The 19,479-nt window shown below is 50.2% G+C and overlaps 1 protein-coding gene across 3 annotated transcripts in view; it reads left to right on the top strand.

The window, feature by feature from the left end:
• Positions 1–19,479, top strand: part of ASXL2 (ASXL transcriptional regulator 2) — a 197,710-nt gene that overhangs the window by 166,266 nt on the left and 11,965 nt on the right. For all 3 annotated transcript variants that reach the window (XM_090031189.1, XM_090031190.1, XM_090031192.1), the window contains 5 exons: positions 2,425–2,565; positions 4,628–4,791; positions 11,783–11,879; positions 14,936–15,041; positions 17,454–18,180. In XM_090031189.1, the coding sequence (XP_089887315.1) occupies positions 2,425–2,565; positions 4,628–4,791; positions 11,783–11,879; positions 14,936–15,041; positions 17,454–18,180 (1,235 nt within the window). The remainder of the gene's footprint in view (positions 1–2,424; positions 2,566–4,627; positions 4,792–11,782; positions 11,880–14,935; positions 15,042–17,453; positions 18,181–19,479) is intronic.

A 19,479-nucleotide genomic window follows, 5' to 3' on the forward strand; every position in this document is an offset into this window, starting at 1 on the left:
ACACCTCTGGAGAGTTATTCTTGCAGCATGTGGGGAAGCTGAGAAGGAAGATGGGCCTAGCTGACATAGAAGACCTTGTGTTCCTGATGTCTAAGGGAAGGAGGAGGTGTGCCGGGTGCACAAAGCCTTCCTTGAAGGTGATTGGAGCCAGGTCATTTCCAGCTTCCACCATTTGCCTGCTCACCAGTATAAGCTTGGTGGTTCACTGACACCATAGCTCAAGCTCTCTTTTCAGAGTCCCTCACTCCTTGGTTGAATTCTCTGAAGATCCTCTCCTGACTCCTGCTTCTCATGCACACAGAGATGGTTGGCATCTTACAGTTGGCTTGTGGTAGCAGGCCGGGGGATGGCAGTGCCTTGTCTTTGCCCCATAATTCTGGGGGGCTATTACCTGGCTTGGAGTAACACACTAAGTACTCCAGGTCCATGCTCCTGTTACTTAACGCTTAATGTAGTTTTTATTTTCAGAGTGTTGGCCCATGTACATCAACCTGCAGCACGCCTCCTTGCTTTGGCTTTATCTCCTACAAATAGCTGGAGACCATTACCATGTCCCCTTCAAGTCAGCCTTGAGCCATTACATCATTTTTGTTGTTTTTCCTTTCTGAGTTCCCTTTACTTTGCTGCTGCATCATGGTCAGGAGGTGTCATGAATCCAACTTCCCCTCCTGCCTCGGAGTCTCTGGCCTTCCCAGTGCAACTCTCAGCATAGTCTTAACCAAAGGATGTAAGAGAAAGGGGACCTGACACCCCCACCTCCAGTCAAGTGGTGGTTAAGGCCATCACTCTTTTCACTTGGGCCTAGGAGGAGCAGTCTCTTCCACCCTTTGTCATGGTTCTTCTGGTTTAGCCTCAGAGTTGTTCTCTTTGGAAAACTTGCATGCTTTGTACAGCCCCCAGCAGAAGCAGCTTGATTCTGCTGGAATCCCTGAGTCCTGCTGTCATATCAGGTGTTGTTGGGAGCTGACCTAATGCATATGGCTAATGGCCAGTTCAAAATGGGCCTTGCTGTGCTGGGTACTGCACATGGAGGGGCAGATAGATGCTGCTCCAAAGAGCTCATGGCCTGAATAACAAGACCTGGGGTGGAGGAAGCATGATGACAGCAAGTGGCATGGCAGCATCTCAGGGTTTCAGGGAGCATAGGCTTGGTTAGAAAAGCTACACAGAAAGAAAAGGGAAGGGTGAGAGAGTCAGGGTAGAGGAGAAGGTAAGAGGGGCAGGTGTGGAGTGACACTGGGTGGAAGGAGCTGTGTGAGGGGGTAAGGGATGGTTTGGGATAACAGCTCACCACCATAACTTTAAGTCCTGTGACTTAACTTTCCCTTGCCTGGGGAACTGAGCACCGGTGTGGAGGGAAGATGTGTCACTGCACACATGCTTCTGAGACTACAAACAGACATCACATTTGTCCCAGGAGCGACCACTTTATCTCAGGATAAAGTGAGTGTGATCATTCAAATATTGATGTCCATTGTCCTGGGACAAACACTGCAAAGGCGCATGGGAGAGGAACTGCTAGTGTTCTCGTGGGCCATCACAAAGTGTGTCTGTCCCAGAATTACATCAGTGTATTCAGGTGCTCACTGCACCCTCATTGGAAGGGTGATGAGTGCATGTGTCAGTCCCAGGACTTTCCTGTTCAGGGACATGTGCAGCACAGCTGGTCCCAGGACAGATGCGACGTCTGCTCCCAGAGTGGGAAGACACCTGCTTGCTCCCTGAATTCCCCTTAGTGGGGATGGGTTAAGAAAACAGACCGCAAGGGAAGGGGCCAGCTGCTCTTCCTGCAGACAGTCCGGCTGCACAAGGAGGGATGTTGCACCACTGCAAAGAGCAGCACAGCCGATCGGGCGTGGGAGCAGCAAGGCATGAGCGTGGAGTGAAACAGTGAAATCTGTCTAGTTTGGCAGAGGAGTGGCTTTGGGGGAGGATAGCAGTCCAGAGCATCTGAAAGGCATAACTACAAAGCAGGGAGAATGATTACGGAGGGGGTTTAACAGAGCCAGCGCAGGAGCAGTAGGTGGAAATGGAAAAAGCAAAGGCTACGTTTCAGGAAATGCTGCCTCTGGAGAATCTTCTGTGGGCAGGTCCAATAGTCTGTTGCTGGCCTAGGCCTGGAGAGTAACTTGTCTGCACTGCCTGGGCAATGGATTGAGATGTTCATAGAGGCTGTTTTCCATCCCAAAGCTCTGCAGTGATGCAGTAGTTCTTGAAGGCCTTCCTGCTTCCAGTGCAAACTCAGTGCAAAGAGAGTAAGGGAGTGCTGGCATCCACCATGCAGACCTTCTTGTCCTGGAGCCAAGCGCAGCAGGGGGCCTAGGCCAGCCGACGCTCTGCCTGAACCCATGCAAACAGATGTTGCCAGTAGTACTGCTTTGCTCCTGCCCCTCCAGTGGTATAAAAGTTTGAATTTCCTCGCAGGTTGGGAAGGGAAGCAGTCGGACAGGCAGTCGAGCAGCCCTCAGAACTCCACGTCCAGCTCCTCTCCCTCTGTTAAGGCTGATAACTCCCTGCCACCCTTGGGGAAGAAACCGTTCCAGAGATCCGACCGGCTCCATCCAAGTAAGACATTTCTTTTTCTGCATAGAGAGGATTTTGTTGCTCAGGTGCCAAAGTAAAAAGGTCAAATGGAAAGTTGAGTAAAAGCTTCAACTAGTTCCAGAGGTGGCATGGTTTCTGGATGGTCCTGAAAGTCTACATGAATTAAGGAAATAACCTCTATACACGCAAGCATGTCTTTGCCCAGTAGTTGTCATCTGGGAGCTTGCCAGCCCCTGAGTTCACTGTATTCTGCATAACAGAGACAGAAGGGGACTTACGTTATTTAGTAGATCTTTTCCTTTTAGCATTTCCAGTGGTTTGGTTACCTTGAAAAACAAACCAACCAATTGAGCCCTCCCCTGCCCAGCCAAGAAGCCTGGGCAGTTAAAATCAGCTTTCTCAATTCTCCCTTGGTCACTGGTGGTTTGTTTTACAGACACCTAGCATTTAAATATATTCACTATGGCCTCTGCAGCGCACAGATGTAGGGAGAAGCTGTGCACTCAGCCCCCAAGCCCCTCATTTCACACTGGCCAAAAAGCAACTTTTGTTGAACTTTGATCTAAATTGGTGACCTTGAGGTGAAAGGCTCCAGTCCCATCACGTTCCCAGAGCTCCGTTCCCCACACGCCTCCGGGGCTGCACGTTATGGTGAACGTGACTCCTCCAAGCTGCTCTGACAGCAACTCAGGGGCACCGTGCAGGTTCCCTCGCCATCTCAGAGAAGGTGCAGTCCAGCTCTGAGGCTCATAATGCCCAGCACATAAATCACAGCGGGACCCATCTTTGTTTTGACCTAGACACCCAGGATTGCTCAGCCCAGAGGGTCACTGGTGGGGCCATTTGAGTGGTGTTTTCTGTTTCTGTTCTGGCCTGAGGAGAGGACTGCAGTCCCCAGAGTTGCTGCTCCCAGGCTGTGCAGATGAACTGGGCAGTGTTTGGGTGCTGTTGGTGGCCACGCGCCCTAGGGCATGTGGAGTGCCGGCGCCTTGCCTGTCGGCAGAGTGAGCATGGTTAGCTGGAGGCAGGTGCTCTGTGTTCTGCAGATGGAGCAGGCGGTACTGTCTGGGGAGGAATGCTCTGAATGGCTTTGAAGAGCGTGCGATGAGCTTTGGCAGGGACTGTGTTGCAGGGAATAATTATCTTTTGCAGCATTGTCAGCCCCCTGGTCCGGAGGTGCATAGTACATCTGTCACCACGAGCCAGCTTTAGTGATACGTTTGTTATTGGAGTTCACAGAAGGCATGGTATATTGCCAGTGATGCTTAATGGATGAGTTTAGGGGAAGTACAAGCATTCTGCCTGTCCTGCTGCTTTTGAAGTTATGGCCGTTGCTTGGGATGCCTGAGGGTATGCAGCAAGTGCAGGACTCGTGTGAAGACCTACTTAAGCTAGGAAAGGAAGGAGAGAGAACTTTTTTTCATTCTTGTGCTGTGTTTGGCACTGTAGTCACAACACCAGCAGGGCTTCACTGCTAAAAACCATACACAGAGTGCTGACTGTTTCTAAATCACTGCCGCTCTCACAGAGTACTCTGAGGAAACGTCCAAGCAAGAAATCCTAAGGGTACTATTCAGCTGCCTTCGCCATTACATTAAAATAAAAGATGAACATGAACTTTCTTCCTGAAAAATCTTGATAGCTCTGAGTGAGAGACTCAGGCACGTACCCCAGTATAGGACAGGCTCTGCAGGCTCACGATGTTGGGCACCATGGTGAATTCTGGTAAAGCCAGACAGAGTAGCACTAGGTATTGTATTTTCCTTGGGATGAGACCTTTGTACTACACAGAACCTTCTTTATATTATTTTTAACCTTTCACCCTCTAGCCTCCACAGTGTGCCGTTCCTTGTGGCATAGGGCTGGATGCTCATTAGCTTTGCTCCCCAGCTTAACAGAACGATTTGCTGCCCCTCTCTGCCCCCTTCCAGGGTTTGACACTGAGCCATCAGAGTGGCATTATGAATAACTTTACATACCCATGAAGTAAGTAAAGAGCAGTGTAGGATGAGAGAGACCTTGAGCAGCACAGGGTGAGAGAGTGCCTCAGACACTGTTACATGGCCTCTGTGGTTCCCTGCAGGGCAGCTGAAGAGGACAAAATGTGCTGAAATCGATGTGGAAACACCAGACTCCATCCTGGTGAACACGAATCTGCGGGCACTGATCAACAAGCACACGTTCTCCGTCTTGCCGACAGACTGTCAGCAGCGCCTGCTGCTCCTGCTCCCTGAGGTGGATAGACAGGTAAGTCACATTTCCCAGTTCTAGGGAAGCAGCCTCCAGAACCTCCCAGGACTGTTCCCACCAGGGTGTTGGTTTCTTCCATCCAAGCAGTGACCTGTTTGGTAAGACGAGGGCAGTCAGGTTTCCAGTTTCAGCTGGTGCTGCTGGGATAGGATGGAATTTCCTCCTCCACGTGCAGTTCTGCATTTAGTGAAGGACTAAAATGTTTCTTTCCATGAAGCTTTAGGTATATGCTGAGGAAAAAGGCCAGATTTGATGGCCCAGTGGCTTGATCCAGAGCAATGAGTCCCATGTTCCCAAGTGTAGAGTGATCAGTGGATTCTGTTGTAGTGAAGGGTGCAGGGTGGGTGAGTGCAGTACTTAATGCTTGGTTTTTCCTCCAAGCTCTACCATCCAATATCAGCCTGACAGCCTTTTAACACAGATGCCTCACCAATCTAAAACCATTGTTATGCTTAGTCTAATCCACTTCCAGTTTCAGGATTTATCAGTGACTGTCATGTAAGCACTGTTGTGCTTTGGATTGCTGAGCTGGCAGGTGAGGCTACCCAGTACTCTAGCCTTGCAAAGAGGCACATGTTTTGTATTGGAGAGAGAAGGTGCTTAAACATGCCCCTGTGACCACAGACAGTTGCACAAGCCAACTTCTTACTTGGCTGTTGAATAGCAGCCCTTTTCAGAGTACAGAAGGAGTCCCTTTTCCCAGAAGGCCTTGTGCTAAGCTGGAACGTGAATTGCACAGTTCAAGCCGTAGAGCACAGAACATGGGTGCCCTTTGAGAGTGGGGCAGTTTTGTACCTTGTGGATTATTAATGTAAGCCCTCGTGAAATAATTCTCTCCTGAAAGACCTGGGGGGCAGCCATTCAGTGCTGGAGTTCCTTGTGCAAAGAGTAGCAGGGGAGAAGCTGTGAAGGGGAATGGGAGTAGAATTCAGCAGGGGCTAAAGGAGGGCAACTTAGATTCAGAGGTGGCTAGTGGAGAAGATGGACAGGAAGGGTCAGGGAAAGCTCCACTGGCACTTGATGTGTGAATGAGTGTACTCTAATATGTATGTTATGGTAGTTCCTAGAGGCCAGAGGCCCCATTGTACCAGGTACTTTACAAACAGACAGCAGGAAGGGAAAAAGCTTGAACTTCATGCAGGTGAAGGGAAGCCATTGAAGGTTTTTGAAGACAAGTGTGACATTGCCCAGAAAGCAGCAACATTTTGAATAGCGTGAAGGGTCTTAGTGAATATGAGATTGCACAGAGGAGGAAGTCAAAGTAGGGAAGTGAAATTTGACCAAAAACTGGCCAAAAGTGTAGTATGATTAGGGGAAAGGATAGATTTCAGAGATGCAGAATATTTGATATGCACTGTTTTTTTTAATACCACAATCAGGGTTTCCAAGTGTCAATAAATTCACTGATTGTCAGTAAAAAATCAGGGTAAAAATAGCTGGCAGTAAAGTCCTTACAAAAAATTAGCCCCCACTAAAACCAATAAGCAGCCACAGCTTGATTGAAGGTTCCACAGACAAAGCATAGCAGCACTGCCTGGTGTCCAAGCAGGAGCACAGCACACTGCCGGGAGTGTTCCCTCAGCCATGTGCTGTTGCTCCTGTATTGCACGCTGCCTGTAATATCACTGGGTCGCTTGTAGGCTTCTTTGGAGGTCTGTGTTGGGATGGGGAGAGTGGAGCCAGTGGGGACTGGCCTGTGGGGGCAGCGTGGTGCAGGGTGCAATTAGGGGTATCAAGGTGTGTAGGTGAGTAGCAGAGTGCTGGTGGAGAGAGGTGGCAGAGCAGCACGGTGTAAAACCATGCTGCAGTCAAGCAGAGCTGCCAAACCCATTTTTTATTTTTATTTTTTACTGCAGCCTTTTTACTGACAACCAAACCTTCTTACTTTTTTACTGTGGTTAATCTTCACAGTCAGGGCGGCTAGAATCTGGAACCAACTTCCAAGAGAAGTGGTGCTGACTCCTACCCGGGGTATCTTTAAGAGGAGGCTGGATGAACACCTTGCCGGGGTTGTTTGACCCCAGTACTCTTTCCTGCCATGGCAGGGGGTCGGACTTGATGATCTGCACAGGTCCCTTCCAACCCTACCAACTATGAAACTCTCTTGAACACCTAATTCTGAACCCAGCCTTTGTAACTGTGGCCTGGCAGCAGGGCAGGGCTCGCAAAAGAGTTGCATTTATGTTATGTAAAATACATAGCAGTAAAAAAGTCTGGCTGTCAGTAAAAGGCTTGCAGATGTCTAAAAAAATGCCTTGGGTTGGCAGTCCCCACCAAGATCTTTACCATGCCTCTTCCATTTGAGCCATATGAGGAGGCCAGAGTTGTTGCAGATCCTTGATACTTCTAGGTTGAGAAACCATGATGTCTTTTCAGCCTAGATGCTGAGGAGACCGGAAGCTGAATATCAAGGCTAAATTTGAAGTGGGCAATAATGACAGGGAAGTGGGGAGAAGAGCAGCTCTGTTTCTTCCATTAGAGTTTGAGGGTCCATACTGGCCCATCATACTTGCACAGCACCTTCTAGCACAGCGGTGGGCAAAATACGGTGCGTGGGCCGGTTGTGGCCCGCGTGGCCATTCTATCTGGCCTGCAGGGCCTCTAAAAAAATTTAGAAAATTAATATTTCTCTGCCCTTGGTTCCTGTCAAAAATGACAGGAACCAAGGGCAGTAGGACCCAGGGGAAGCCTGGCGGGCTCCCACAACAGCAGGGCCCACCTGGCCCCACACCCCCAGCCAGAAGCCCCAGCCCGGGCTTCTGGCCTGGGACTACATGGCAGCTCCATGCCGGAACCGCAGGTAAGGGGGGAAGGCAGGAAAGGAGCCCAGGGAAATGTGGCCTGGGGAAAAGCTGAGTATGGAAGGGGGGGGCAGAGGCCCCTCACCCACCCTGTGGCCTGCGCCCCACGCTGCAGCTGCTTGCAGACTGCGTGGAGTTGCCTGTGCCTGCTCCAGACAGCCCCACGCAGGCTGCAAGTGACTGCAGCAGGGAGCGCCAGCCATGGGGCGGGGAAGGGGCTGGCCCCACTGCCAGCCTGGGCCATGCTTTGGCTCCGGGCTCACCCATTGGGGCTGCATGTGGCAACAGCAGCTGCGGCACCCTGCTTGCCACACTGGGCAGTGTCTGCCACCGCTGCCTATATGCTGTCCAGCGCGCGAGCTCTGGGAGGGCAGCAGCAGCCAACACTGCCTGGCGCAGCAAGCAGGGGGTCCCCAGCTGCTGCTGCTGCCGTGTGCGGCCCTCAACAGGTGAGCCCGGAGCCAGCGCGGGGCCCAGGCTGGCAGCAGGGCCTGGTTACAAGCTGCTGCTGAGCACGGGAAAAGAGGCCCCTCACCCACCCCGTGCCCAGCGCCCCACGCTGCGGCCGCTTGCAGTCTGTGTGGGGCTTCCTGTGCCTGCTCTAGACAGCCCCGTGCGGGTTGTGAGTGGCTGCAGCAGGGAACACCAGCCACAGGGCGGGCAAGGGGCTGCTTTACCCCGCGCTCAGCACCAGCTTCTTTCCTGCTGATGAGCAGGGGTCGGAGCTGTGCGCTGCCCCCCACCTGTACTGCAGGGCTGGGGGGCACTGGGAGTGAGTGGGTGGGGAAGCCATTGGGAACTAGCACCGGCAGGGCCTAGAGCAGGGTGGCAGGAGTACAGGGGTCCCGGCCAGCAGGGGCTGTATGGAGCCGCGCCAGCTCCCCCCTCTCCCTGCTGGTGCAGCCCAGCCTGGCGCCACAGAGCCCTGCCAGCCTGTGCCCCGCTTTGGGCCCACTGGTGCTGGCCCTGAGACATCGGCCCCAAGATGGTGACCAGGGGGCGGGGCACCTGTCAAGGGGTGGGGCTACCCATGCGGCCCTCGACAGCCTGCCAAAACTGGGTAAGCGGCCCTCCGCCTAAAATAATTGCCCACCCCTGTTCTAGCGGCATGACCTTCAGCCAGGGAATGAGCTGACTAAGGAAGCACTCCCATGTTGCCCCCAAGAGCCTGTGCTTCTTCCCTCCCGTTCAGTCGTGTGCAGGAAACATTGTCTGCTTTTGTGCGTGAGAAATGAGGGTCCGGAAGGACTCCAGCTTCATGGTGTCATGCAACAGTCATAGGAGGCTGAAGTACCAGCACCAGTGATGTCCCAGCCGGTACATTAAGAAATGACCAGGTTGAACTAACAGCTCTTGGCCAGACCCGCCAGGAAGTTTCAAGTCCCGTGTGGACTGATGCAATGAGAAGCAGATGTTTTTTTCTGGAACTAGACTGGAATTTGTGGACTTGTACTTCCCCCGCTTTTTCTGCAAGTCGGGTGCTATAAGCAGATATGCCTCACCTGATTTGCTCATTAAGTCTCTCCCTCTTCTTCAAAGCCATGTATCAGACTGGCCTGACTTCAGATGGAGATAGTTGGCCCCAGCTCTGTCTGGGTCCAGGCCCTGCTCAGTGCCGGGTATGGGAGTCACTCTGACTTACCCCTTTCTGTTATTCTGCCCTCCAGGGCTCAGTGCCTGTGGGCTGGGGATCTCCGAAGATGCAAAGCTTCCCTGTATTGCTTTGCTGCCCCTAGAAGACTGCTCCAGTCCTTGCTTCTGCCTGCCTGTAGCTGTGCTGCTCTGTTGTTTCGCACACAGTGCAGATGATGCCAGGGCTGTGCGGACACATACACACATGCTGTGGTCTCTTCACAAAGAGCACTGCTAGCTAGAAGCTGTTTTTTTAGATTTCGGAGCACCTGCAACATCTTGAATTGACTCTCAAGTTGTGATCTGCAGGCAGTGCTCACCAGGGACTTGTAAGTCCAAGGGTGCTCTGATAAAAGTCCAGAGGCATTGTTTTACAAGTCTTGTGGCCTTTTTAATAAGTAAGTCTATATGAAAATATGAAGTGATGGTGTTTGCAGCTGGAGTTTACTGGCAAAAGGAGCAGCAGATAGGGAAAGATTTCTCTTAATAGTTCCTGTGCTGAATGAAAATTTGTTTGGGAAAGAATTGTGACTAGTTTAATTCTGCTGGCAGACCCCAAAAAGGATCTTTTTTTTGTAATTTCAGACAGTGCTGTAGTGAAAATCCTAAAAAATACCTGCCCTGCCGCCCGCCCGCCCCCCCCCCCCCCCCCTCGGTACTTGCATGCTCCTCAGAGAATTGTCTGGGTCCTGTCAGCTTTCTCAGACAAGATTTATTTAGCCCTCTGGACTGGCCTCCACCAGCACCAATACTTAATGCTGAGTGAGAGAGATCACCACACATACTGCATCCGTACCGCGCAGGGGTGGGCCAAGGCATCCTCTCGTCTACCCCGCTGAGCAGTCTGTACGTCAAGTCGAGCAGAGATCTCCACTTCCCTGAGTCCCTAGAGTGCAAGCCACTCAGCAGAAATCTGCTCTGGACAAACCTACTGTTAGAACAGTTCCCTTAAATTGAATGATCTGCATCACAGATGCTGAATTATTAAGTGAAAACAGGATCTCTCTTAAGGAAACAAGCCCCGCATTGTTGGAAGCTTGCTACGCAGTTCTTCCCTTAGCTGAAATGTTGTATGTTTGGACAGATTTGTGGTATGGACAGGTGTCATGTGCCTAGTGGGAGAAATGCTGCTCTCCTGCGAGAACCTGGGAGCCTGCAGGTGTTCACACATCATCTGCTGCAGGAAGTGTGCCAAATCCTGGAGAAAGAGGTTCCTCTTTTAGCAAGGGTGAGCTCTCCTAGAGGAAGGTTACTGCGTGCTTCCCAGATGCTTGGCTCCTCCAAGAGACCAGGAGCCTTCGAGCCATGCCTTGCCAGACAGGGGAGCTGCTAGCTGACCCCCTCCCCATCCCTGGGAAGGGTAGAGTGGTGTGGAAAGGCTCCCTGGGGAGCAAGAGGACTCAGGCAGCAGCTGCTCCCAGCACCTTCCCAGGCTGGAGAGACCCTAGTCTGGGGAAGATGAGGGGGGCAAGGGCTGGACTCTCCCTTTCTCTAGTGCTGCTGATTTCCCAGAAATTTGCAGCACCAGAAATGAGTGTGTGTCTAAGCCCTTGGTGCATATCAGGAGCCTTGCAGTAAGGTTCATTTCTTGTGTTAGAAATGGAAGGCACCGGCCTGACCCACACCAAGTTACTCAGTGTGGAGTCTGCTCATCTGACAGAGCTTCCACAGTGACCGGCGCACAGAAGGCCCTAATCTGCCCCTCCTGCTCTCGCTCTCAGTGCCCTGGGTGCCAGGCTTCCTGGGGCTTGTGTACTCCAAGCTGGAGCACGGCTCTTCTCTTGGACTATTTCACAGTCTGAATCATCCCCAGGCCCATCTTGTCATGGCTGTTCTGAAAGACGCGTGGCTCTTACCTTTGGTGCCTGCTTTCAAGTGACTTCTTCGGCGTCCCCAGCTTCCCTTTAGGAACTTTTTCTTTTCCCTGGGAAGCTGGCAGAGCTTTTGCTTTTGACAGCAGCTCAAGTCCTACAGGGTGACTGTTCAGAAGGGCAGAGCATCTGTGGCAGCCTTTGAGGCACTGCTTCTCTTCTGTTTGCTGCTTTGTAAAGCATCCCCTGGCGCTTCTGCCTGTTTCCTGCAATGTCCTGGCACTCAGGGCTAGAGCAGGTGTGTCAGAGACGTGGCCTGAGGGCCAGATCCTGTCTGCAGAGCCCTATTGTCTGGGCCAGGGTGCTGCCTCTGGGTCTCAGCCTGGACCAGCATGCAGCATGCACTAGACTGGCCCCGTGCTCTCCATGTGGGGCTGGTCTGGCACACACAGCGTGTGCTAGATCCAGTACGTGGGGCTGGTCTGTGTCTGGTCTGGCCCACAGGCCCTGCTGAGTTTGAACAAGGGAAGTCCTCTAGGAACCTGTGAGACCAGTGTGTTGGGCTAAGCAGGGTCTCCTGGGGCCCGTTGGATTAGCCAGCAGGGAGGCTGCAAGTGACATGGTGTCCGTCGAGATGGTGATGTTTGTCCACGCTGTGTTCCTCTGCTGCCGTGTGGCAGTACAAGGCACATCACTCTGCATTTTTCGTGAGTCAATGTTCGTTTGCTTGGTTTCTTCTCTCAGGTTGGGGCAGACGGTTTAATGAAGCTGAGCGGCTCTGCACTCAACAATGAGTTCTTCACTTCAGCTGCCCAGGGCTGGAAGGAGCGACTGTCAGAAGGTGAGTCTCTGCCTCTCCCTAAGAAGCAAGAAGGTAGGAGGCTGGTAGTTGTTGAGTGGTTTAGGAAATGCTTACATTTTATGGATAAACTGAAGTGCTCTGGCACAATAGGTAAAACTGCCTGCAGGCTAATCTGTAAGGGTAAGTGCAAGCCAGTAAATATTCAGAGTGAAGGGCAGAGAAGAGGTGTTAACAGCCCTGTGCTTTCATGGAATCATAGAAGAGTAGGATGGGAAGGAGGCTCCGGAGGTCCTATCTAGTCTATCCCCTGCTCCAGGATTGACCATCTCCAGCAAGTGTTTTGCCTCTGAGAATATCTGCCATACAGCACATGGCGAGATGAATATTTCTCTGAAAACCATGAGTAAGAAGCAGTTGAGTTCCTTAAAAAATGAAATGCTGATCGACTGCTAAGAATTGTTTCTTTGGGTGGCCAAATGTGACCCTTTCACACTGACTGGGAGTTTGTGCTTTCATCTGCAGCAGGGGCACGGCTCTTTTGCTTGGATCTTTCAAGGGTGTTTTAAAAACCCTTGCAGTAGCAGGACACTGGCTGCCATTGTGCCTCTGCTTTCCCTGTGACCGGTTAGGATGCTATCTCTACCTTGTGGCTGTGACAGGATTGACTGTAGTTTTAGTAATAGCTTAGACAAAAGATTTGTGTGGGGTGGTTTGGAAGGGGATGATCCTGCCTTCAGCAGGGGTAGGACTAGATGGCCTCCAGAGGTCTCTTCTGGCCCTGCTTTTGCATGATTCTGTGATTCTTCTTTAGCTGGTAGAGCCAGTACCCCATTGAAATACACCATCTGCATCTAAGGAGCCTGGTCACATGCATGTTGGAACTAGCAAATTTGCAAGCCACACTTCTCTACGGAAGATAAGCACGGCCCTGACCTAAGTTCTCAAACTTTGTTTCATTTGTCAGCTGGCCTGTGTATTGCTGCTGCTTCTACATGAATACAGAAATGTTGTTTGTCAAAGCAGGATATGCTGGTCCTGAGGCACCAATTAATCTCAGTATGTGCATTCACACGAGCAATTAATCTGATGCAATAAACTCCAGCGCAGTTCACACTGCAATCAGCTGCTCCCAGGTGCAGCGTTTACCCATGCACCTGGGATTGCAGCAGTCTGAGCTGGGGCGGAGCAGCTCCAGGCTGGAGGGTGTCGGTGGCAGGCAGCAGGGGGGCTGGCTGAGGCACCAGGGTGCTACAGTGCAGGGCTAGCCAACAGGCAACCTCCTGCCCCAGCCAGCCCTGGTCACCATGTACACGTGTGTTGCAGCAGCATAAATTACTCCACCATAGGATAGTATTCATCCCGGACAATACTGTCCTACGGTGGACTTAATTAATCTACTGAGCCCTACTGTGGGTGTACGTCTAGACAGTGACACTTTGCTGTGGAGCTATTTGGTCAACTCCTCAGTAAAGCTCTGATATAGATGCACCCAGCGAGTTTAGCTAAAAAGTGCACATACTTGCTGCATTATCAGGGATCTTGATTTTCTTTATTTAAAAATCTCAAATTATCTGATTAAACCCCCCCCCCCAAAATTATCTGATTAAAAAACTCAAAATCGTTGTTTTTCCATAGCAAACGGAAAACCCAAATCCCTGATTGTCATCAAATAATTTAATCTGATTGATCTGGAGAATAACCAGTTTGAAGCCAGTTTATCCATGCTGCATTCATTGTTTATCCATGCAGTTCTCTTAGCTATAAGTTGAATTTTTACTGGCTAAAGTTTGAATTATTTTTCAGGCATGCAACAGTCCAGTCAGTCCAATCAGCTGTCAGAGATTGTTTATCTCGAAACAATAACATGTTTAGTAGAAACATTTTTGTCAATATAGATACTCTTCTTTAAAACTGTCTAAGTGACTTAGAAACCTCACTTCCATTTTTTTTTCTGAAAGTGACTTAGGATCCTGGTTCCTGGTTGACTCCCCATGAGAGACAAGCTATTAAGGGCCAGACTTGTAAAGATCTTTTAAGTATCTATAAATGCAGATTGTTACCTCCTGGGATTTATAAACGTGTCTAAGGGAGCTAGGTACCTAACTCCTTGAATTTTATAGGAGTTGGGTGTCTGCCTTCAGCTGTTTAGTAACTCCTACTACGTGCTTATTTGCATCTAAATTGGGCCATAAATCACTTGAGCACTTTTGAGATCCTGTGCCTCTCATTTTGACAGGGGACAGAATGTCAGATGGTCCCCAGAAATGGGTAAAACAGCATCTGCATAAAGCAGTTAGAAACGTCATGCTACGATGTTCAATTGACTGCAGAATACACAGGCAAATTCATTCCACATGGGCAGGGAATATGGTCCCATGTCGGCCTGTCACTGGAGACATATGTATACCGTAAATCACCCCTTGGGACTGAAAGAAAGCCCCGAGAGGGCGTCTTTCAAGGTGTCTTGTACACACAAGCATTTTACACTACCAGCTGTATGCATTCTTGGTCTAACCTCAGCATTACATTCTTTTGACTTCGGTGTGAGAGTCAAAGGCAGTCAGGTGGAGGAGGCCAGTTTCTCAGCCGTATGAGAAAAACATGACCATTGCTGTAATTACATCATTTTGAGGGATGGAAGACATGGAGCTGCAGGCCAAATAGTTCCACTGCCCACCCTGAAATGCACCCCCATTAAAGTGAAGACGAATCTCATTTACAAGCAAGACTGTAGAAAGGCAGAGAGCAAACAAGCAAGCTGGAATTTGTTAGACACCAAATCTTGATGCATCTTATCTGCAAAGAATGGGCTGTGATTTTTCCTTGACTGCCAGACATCAAGACCTTAGTTTTACATCTCTTCTGGAAAGGCCTTTCTGTACCAATTAGGCAATGGTAATTACAAGACAAGGCCATTATGTGAAGCTTGTAATATCGCCAAGCCCGTGAAAGACCTTTCTGAGTGAAGCACTGTGTGCCCAAGAGCTCTGCACAGGAAAGTGACAGGGTCCTGCAGCCCATCTTTCATGGCTGCAGGTGCCCTAAATCTTCTTGGCCATAGCTGCTCCTGTTGATATCCTCATTGCATATTCCAGGTGAGTTTACCCCGGAAATGCAGCTGAGACTACGGCAGGAGATTGAGAAAGAGAAGAAGGTGGAGCTGTGGAAGGAACGATTCTTTGAGAGTTACTATGGTCAAAGGTAAGAAACTGTCATGCCTTTTTCTCTCTCCCTGCATATCTTCGGGCAGCACTCCCCAGAATTTCTAGCTTGTTTTTTCATGGCATAGTTCTTTTCATTGGGCTTCAAAGCTGAATGGGTGCCAGGTTCATCTAGCTGTTACACAATCACAGAAGAAATCTTAACTCAGCTAGTTCACTGCCAGTCAGTGCTGGATTGTTCCCTAATGCATTATCACTTGGTGTTTTATCCAGGCTACCTTTAGTGTTCCTGTTGTTCTGGGTGCCCTCAACATTTAGCATCTGGACTGATCCCATCCCTTCTGTTGCAGTTTTTCAAGCTCCCTTTCTTCGGTTTCTTTTGTGTATTCCAGCCAGCTCCACAGTTCAACATTGATGTTGTTTGACTGCAACCTTAATCACCATGTTCTGCAGCTGTGCACAACCTCGTGTGTTCCCCTGCACCTGGACTCACAGGCATGCTGCTAGTTTAGCTGAACTCTTGGGATAAGTCTGCTCTGTCTGCCTCATTCTTGGTTAAAAGAAACCCCACTTCTGTGCTGTGGTTTGCAGGATATGACAGACTTCTTTCATGGTCCAGTTTTATTATAAGCAGGCGAAAATGAAAAGAACTAGCATTGTTCCTGTAAATCAGGGCTGTCCAACCTCCAAGTGGCCAGGGGCGCATGCCGTACAGGCCACACCAGTGTAAGCCACATCACACACAGGCAGTCTGGCTTCATCCACAGCTCCCAAGCTGCCAGCTCCCATCACACTACGTTGGCACCTGAGGCCCCGGGCTCTCCTGGCACAGCAGGCCATGGCACACACCCCACCCCCACACACATACACTCCTAGGGCAGGGGCACAAGTGGGAGCCAAGAGGAGAAGGACCCTGGAGACCCTGGCTGCTGCTGCAGCTAGGGTAATGGGGGAGCAGCAGCCAGGCAGGAGCCTACAACTGAACCCTTCAGCCGGTGGGACAGAAGTTGGACAGCCCTGCCGTGTTATTAAATAATGAAGAGTTGCTTTCTTTCCAGCACCTTGGTGAGCTTTTGTGCTCATCCTTGGGATGCTGCTTTGCCTTCATTGCATTCACCCCTCCCATGTCACTAACTCACTTGGGAGGCCTGGCTGCCCAGAGCCTCTTTTCTTGGTCAGGTGACAGTAGGTTAGCCTGACCCAGCTGAATAGGAGGCACCAGGCACTGCACTGCAGATGGCAGAGTGGTGGAGAGATGCTCCTAGCTGGCTTTGGCTGGCTAGCCTGGGTTGTGGAAGCAGTCTGGCTGTGGCAGCAGGGAGCTCAGCGTGGTCTGATGCACTGTGGTGAAGCCCACGCTGAGCTCTGTGGATCTGTGGTCCAAGACCCGCTGTGGATATCCCTCCATTAACCTACGGATTGCAGTACAGACATGCTCTGTATTTTTTGGATAATGTTACTGTACTAAGCTAAACCCTTGTCATACAGTAAGCCTGAATGCAGCAGGCTTCCCTAAAGGGAGCGAACCTGCCTGCAGTGTGTCCAGGTTTCTGCAGGGGGCAGCAAGACAGCATGGCTCTTGCTTGTTGATGAACTGCTAGGAACCAAGCTTTGTGGCTTTAGCAAACATCTGGCTTTTTATTCCTACACAAGGCAGGGTCTGCTCAGTTCCTGCGAGAGACTGCTGTGCTGGAGGTGAATAATGCTGCCGCAGCTGCTTTGCTGAGAAGTCAGGTTCAGGCTCCCAGCTTGTTCATCCTCCTCCAGGCGGGAGAGTGACTGGGAGCATCAAGGACAGTTCCCAGCTCCCTGAGGGTACCAGGGGGAGAGAGGCATTGGATCTCTGTTCAAATTCAAATGGAAATACAGTTTGGGAGGAAGTTTTCCTTCAGCGTTTCAGTGGAGGGTGCTTAAATACTGTAGGAGTTAGGGGCACCCCAGGTCCAAACAAAAAAGCATATTCTTGAGGGGTCGTATCCATTTGCTGACTCCACACTGTGATTCCATCATGGAGAAGCCAGAGGGAAGTGGTGGGTTTGTCGCACTATTGTACAGATGCAGCTAGAGGTAGCTGCTGGAGGGAGTCCTGGCAGCCTGCCAGCCCAGCTGCTTTTATGTTGAATGTTTAACAATTGGCCAAATCCTTCTTTTCAGTCCATGACCTGGATAATTAGCAGCTGGGTGGAGGGAGACCATGGCCATGTAACAGGGACCTCTTTGGGTTGACTTTGAAAGGGAGCATCTGCTCAATCATTAAGTCTGGTTTTGTTCGAATGGTTAGTAATGACAATGAAGGCTTCAGGGTGGTGGGTCTAAAACAAGGAAAATGGTGCATAAAAGGGGTTTCTTAAGTTGCAATATAGATACAGAACCTTGTGCCCCCACTTTCATGAGAATATTTGTTTTTACAGATTCGTTTTTTAAAATCTAACCTTTTTCTTCCTCTGGCTAGTTCTGGACTGAGTCCTGAAGAGTCCAAGAGACTGACAGCACACACCAGCACTGCTGACGTGCAAGACAGGAATCCCCCTGCTGAACAGCTCAAATGCGTGGCGGTCCTTGAGGCCCCTCCCAAGGAGGAGATGACTCCTCTCGCAGAGCCTAAAGCACAAGCAGTCCCAGTACAAGTACCAGCAGTGAAAAAAGGAGGAGAGGAAAAAAGAGAGGATTTGCAGCCAATTACACCCAAACCTGCAGAGTCCTTCAGTTCCTTGACCAGCAGTGCAGCAAAGCTTAGTGACCAAAAGCTCTCCAGGCCTCTGAAAGTTGCTGAGGAGTCTATGCAAGAGAAGCCACAAACTGCCACTGGTGTGAAGCCAGCAGAAGAAAGGCAGCTTGCTGCATCTACAGAGCCAGCAGCAAAGGAGGCTACAAGTACCTCTGCTTTGACCCCAAGAAAACCAAAGAGCCCTGGAGCAAGTCAAACAGGAGCAGGTGTGGCAAGTGAAGTGACCACCCAGGAGACGCCTGAAAAGGAGCCCCACACCACTGAGCAAATGGAGGTCAATGTTGAGAGCCTCAAGAGGAAACCAGAGAGTCCAGAAGAAGCTCCCATCAGTCCTGAGAAGAAGCCACGTATCGTAGAGAACTGTCAGGTCCAGCATCCATTTCGGACCCACATCCAGCCCTTTCCTGCGACGGGGGAGAGGTCGCAGGAGCAAAGGGTCCCCCCACTCAGGGTAAAGACAACTAAAGAAAAGTCCCCTGTATGGTTATACAGGCAAATTTTATTAGTAACTTTCACCAAAATGTTTTGTATCCAGTTTGATTTAAACTATCCCCATTAAATTTGAAGTGTTTGATATGGGAATCCCAAAACCTTGATTTTTGGCCAAGGGAGTGTGCTGGCCTACCAAGCCGACTCGGTATCTGACACACACCCCACCCCCTCCCCCTCCAGGGTTCTTCAGCTCAGTAGCACCAACACAGCTGTGTGAAAGCCAGAGCTAAAAATAATAGGGACCCTGTGGTTCAGAGTAGAGTGGATGGGAACTAGGAAAGCTGTGGAGGAATCCATGAGACTAGAACAGCGAGGGAGATGGAGACAAGGAAAGCACAGGACATTGTAAACGTGTGAGCATCTCTGAGACTGGAATAGGAGGCCAAGAGTGGGACACTGTCAACTTCCCATACTATATTAAGCAAAAACCAGAGCTGAATTGGCAGAAAAGCTAAGTACCACTCACTGGGGCCTGGTGTGACCAGGATAATTTATACCACCTGAATGCCACATGCTGTCAAGTAGAGCAGCAGCTGGGAAAGACCGTTTTGGGGAGCATCTCGACTGAAAGCCCCCCACCTGCTTAATGTTGGCATGAGCCTAGGATCCTGCTGCCACCGAGGCAGGAAAGTGGGAAATCAGACAGCCATTGAAGGGGGGAGAACAGAAGGAGGGAAGGTCCTTGTGTTGCTTCGAGCAGGCAGGTTGTTTGGCTAAGATCCAGCTCCTGGCAAAGACTTGAAAGTCATTTGATATTGTCTCAACCAACAGGACAGGATTGTGTGTGGACAGGTAGTTGCAGCCTGTTCTTCAGCAGCATTTTCTACATAAAGAACTTCTAATGACTGCATCACCCCAACACTTTAAAAAATATGAGGCCCTCTTTCTGTGGGGGCAAAACTGTCGACATAGAAAATTGCTGCTGTAAACCTTTGCCCAGCTTTCTCTTAGGATGATATGCAGAACATGGAGACAGGCTGTATAATGGGAATACGTCCACAGGTGTGGCAGTTACCACATCCAATCCCAATCTGGCAGCAAGGAGTTTTCATGGCTCTGTCAAATCAAGGTGGACCATGTGACTATAATAGCCAATGAAGTCACCTAGTTTAAGAATGAGAGGAAAGGAAGGATCCAGGCAGTCACAAATACCTTATTCAAGCCTCAGTAGTATTCAAGATTTAAGAAAAAAAATTGTAAAGAATATGATAAAAAAATGGAGGGAAATGGAAATTGGAATAAAATGCAACGTAGATTT

This window comes from Crocodylus siamensis, chromosome 1 (genome assembly GCF_052110815.1).
Source record: "Crocodylus siamensis isolate JL-2025a chromosome 1, ASM5211081v1, whole genome shotgun sequence".
In the NCBI taxonomy this organism is placed as follows: Eukaryota; Metazoa; Chordata; order Crocodylia; family Crocodylidae; genus Crocodylus; species Crocodylus siamensis.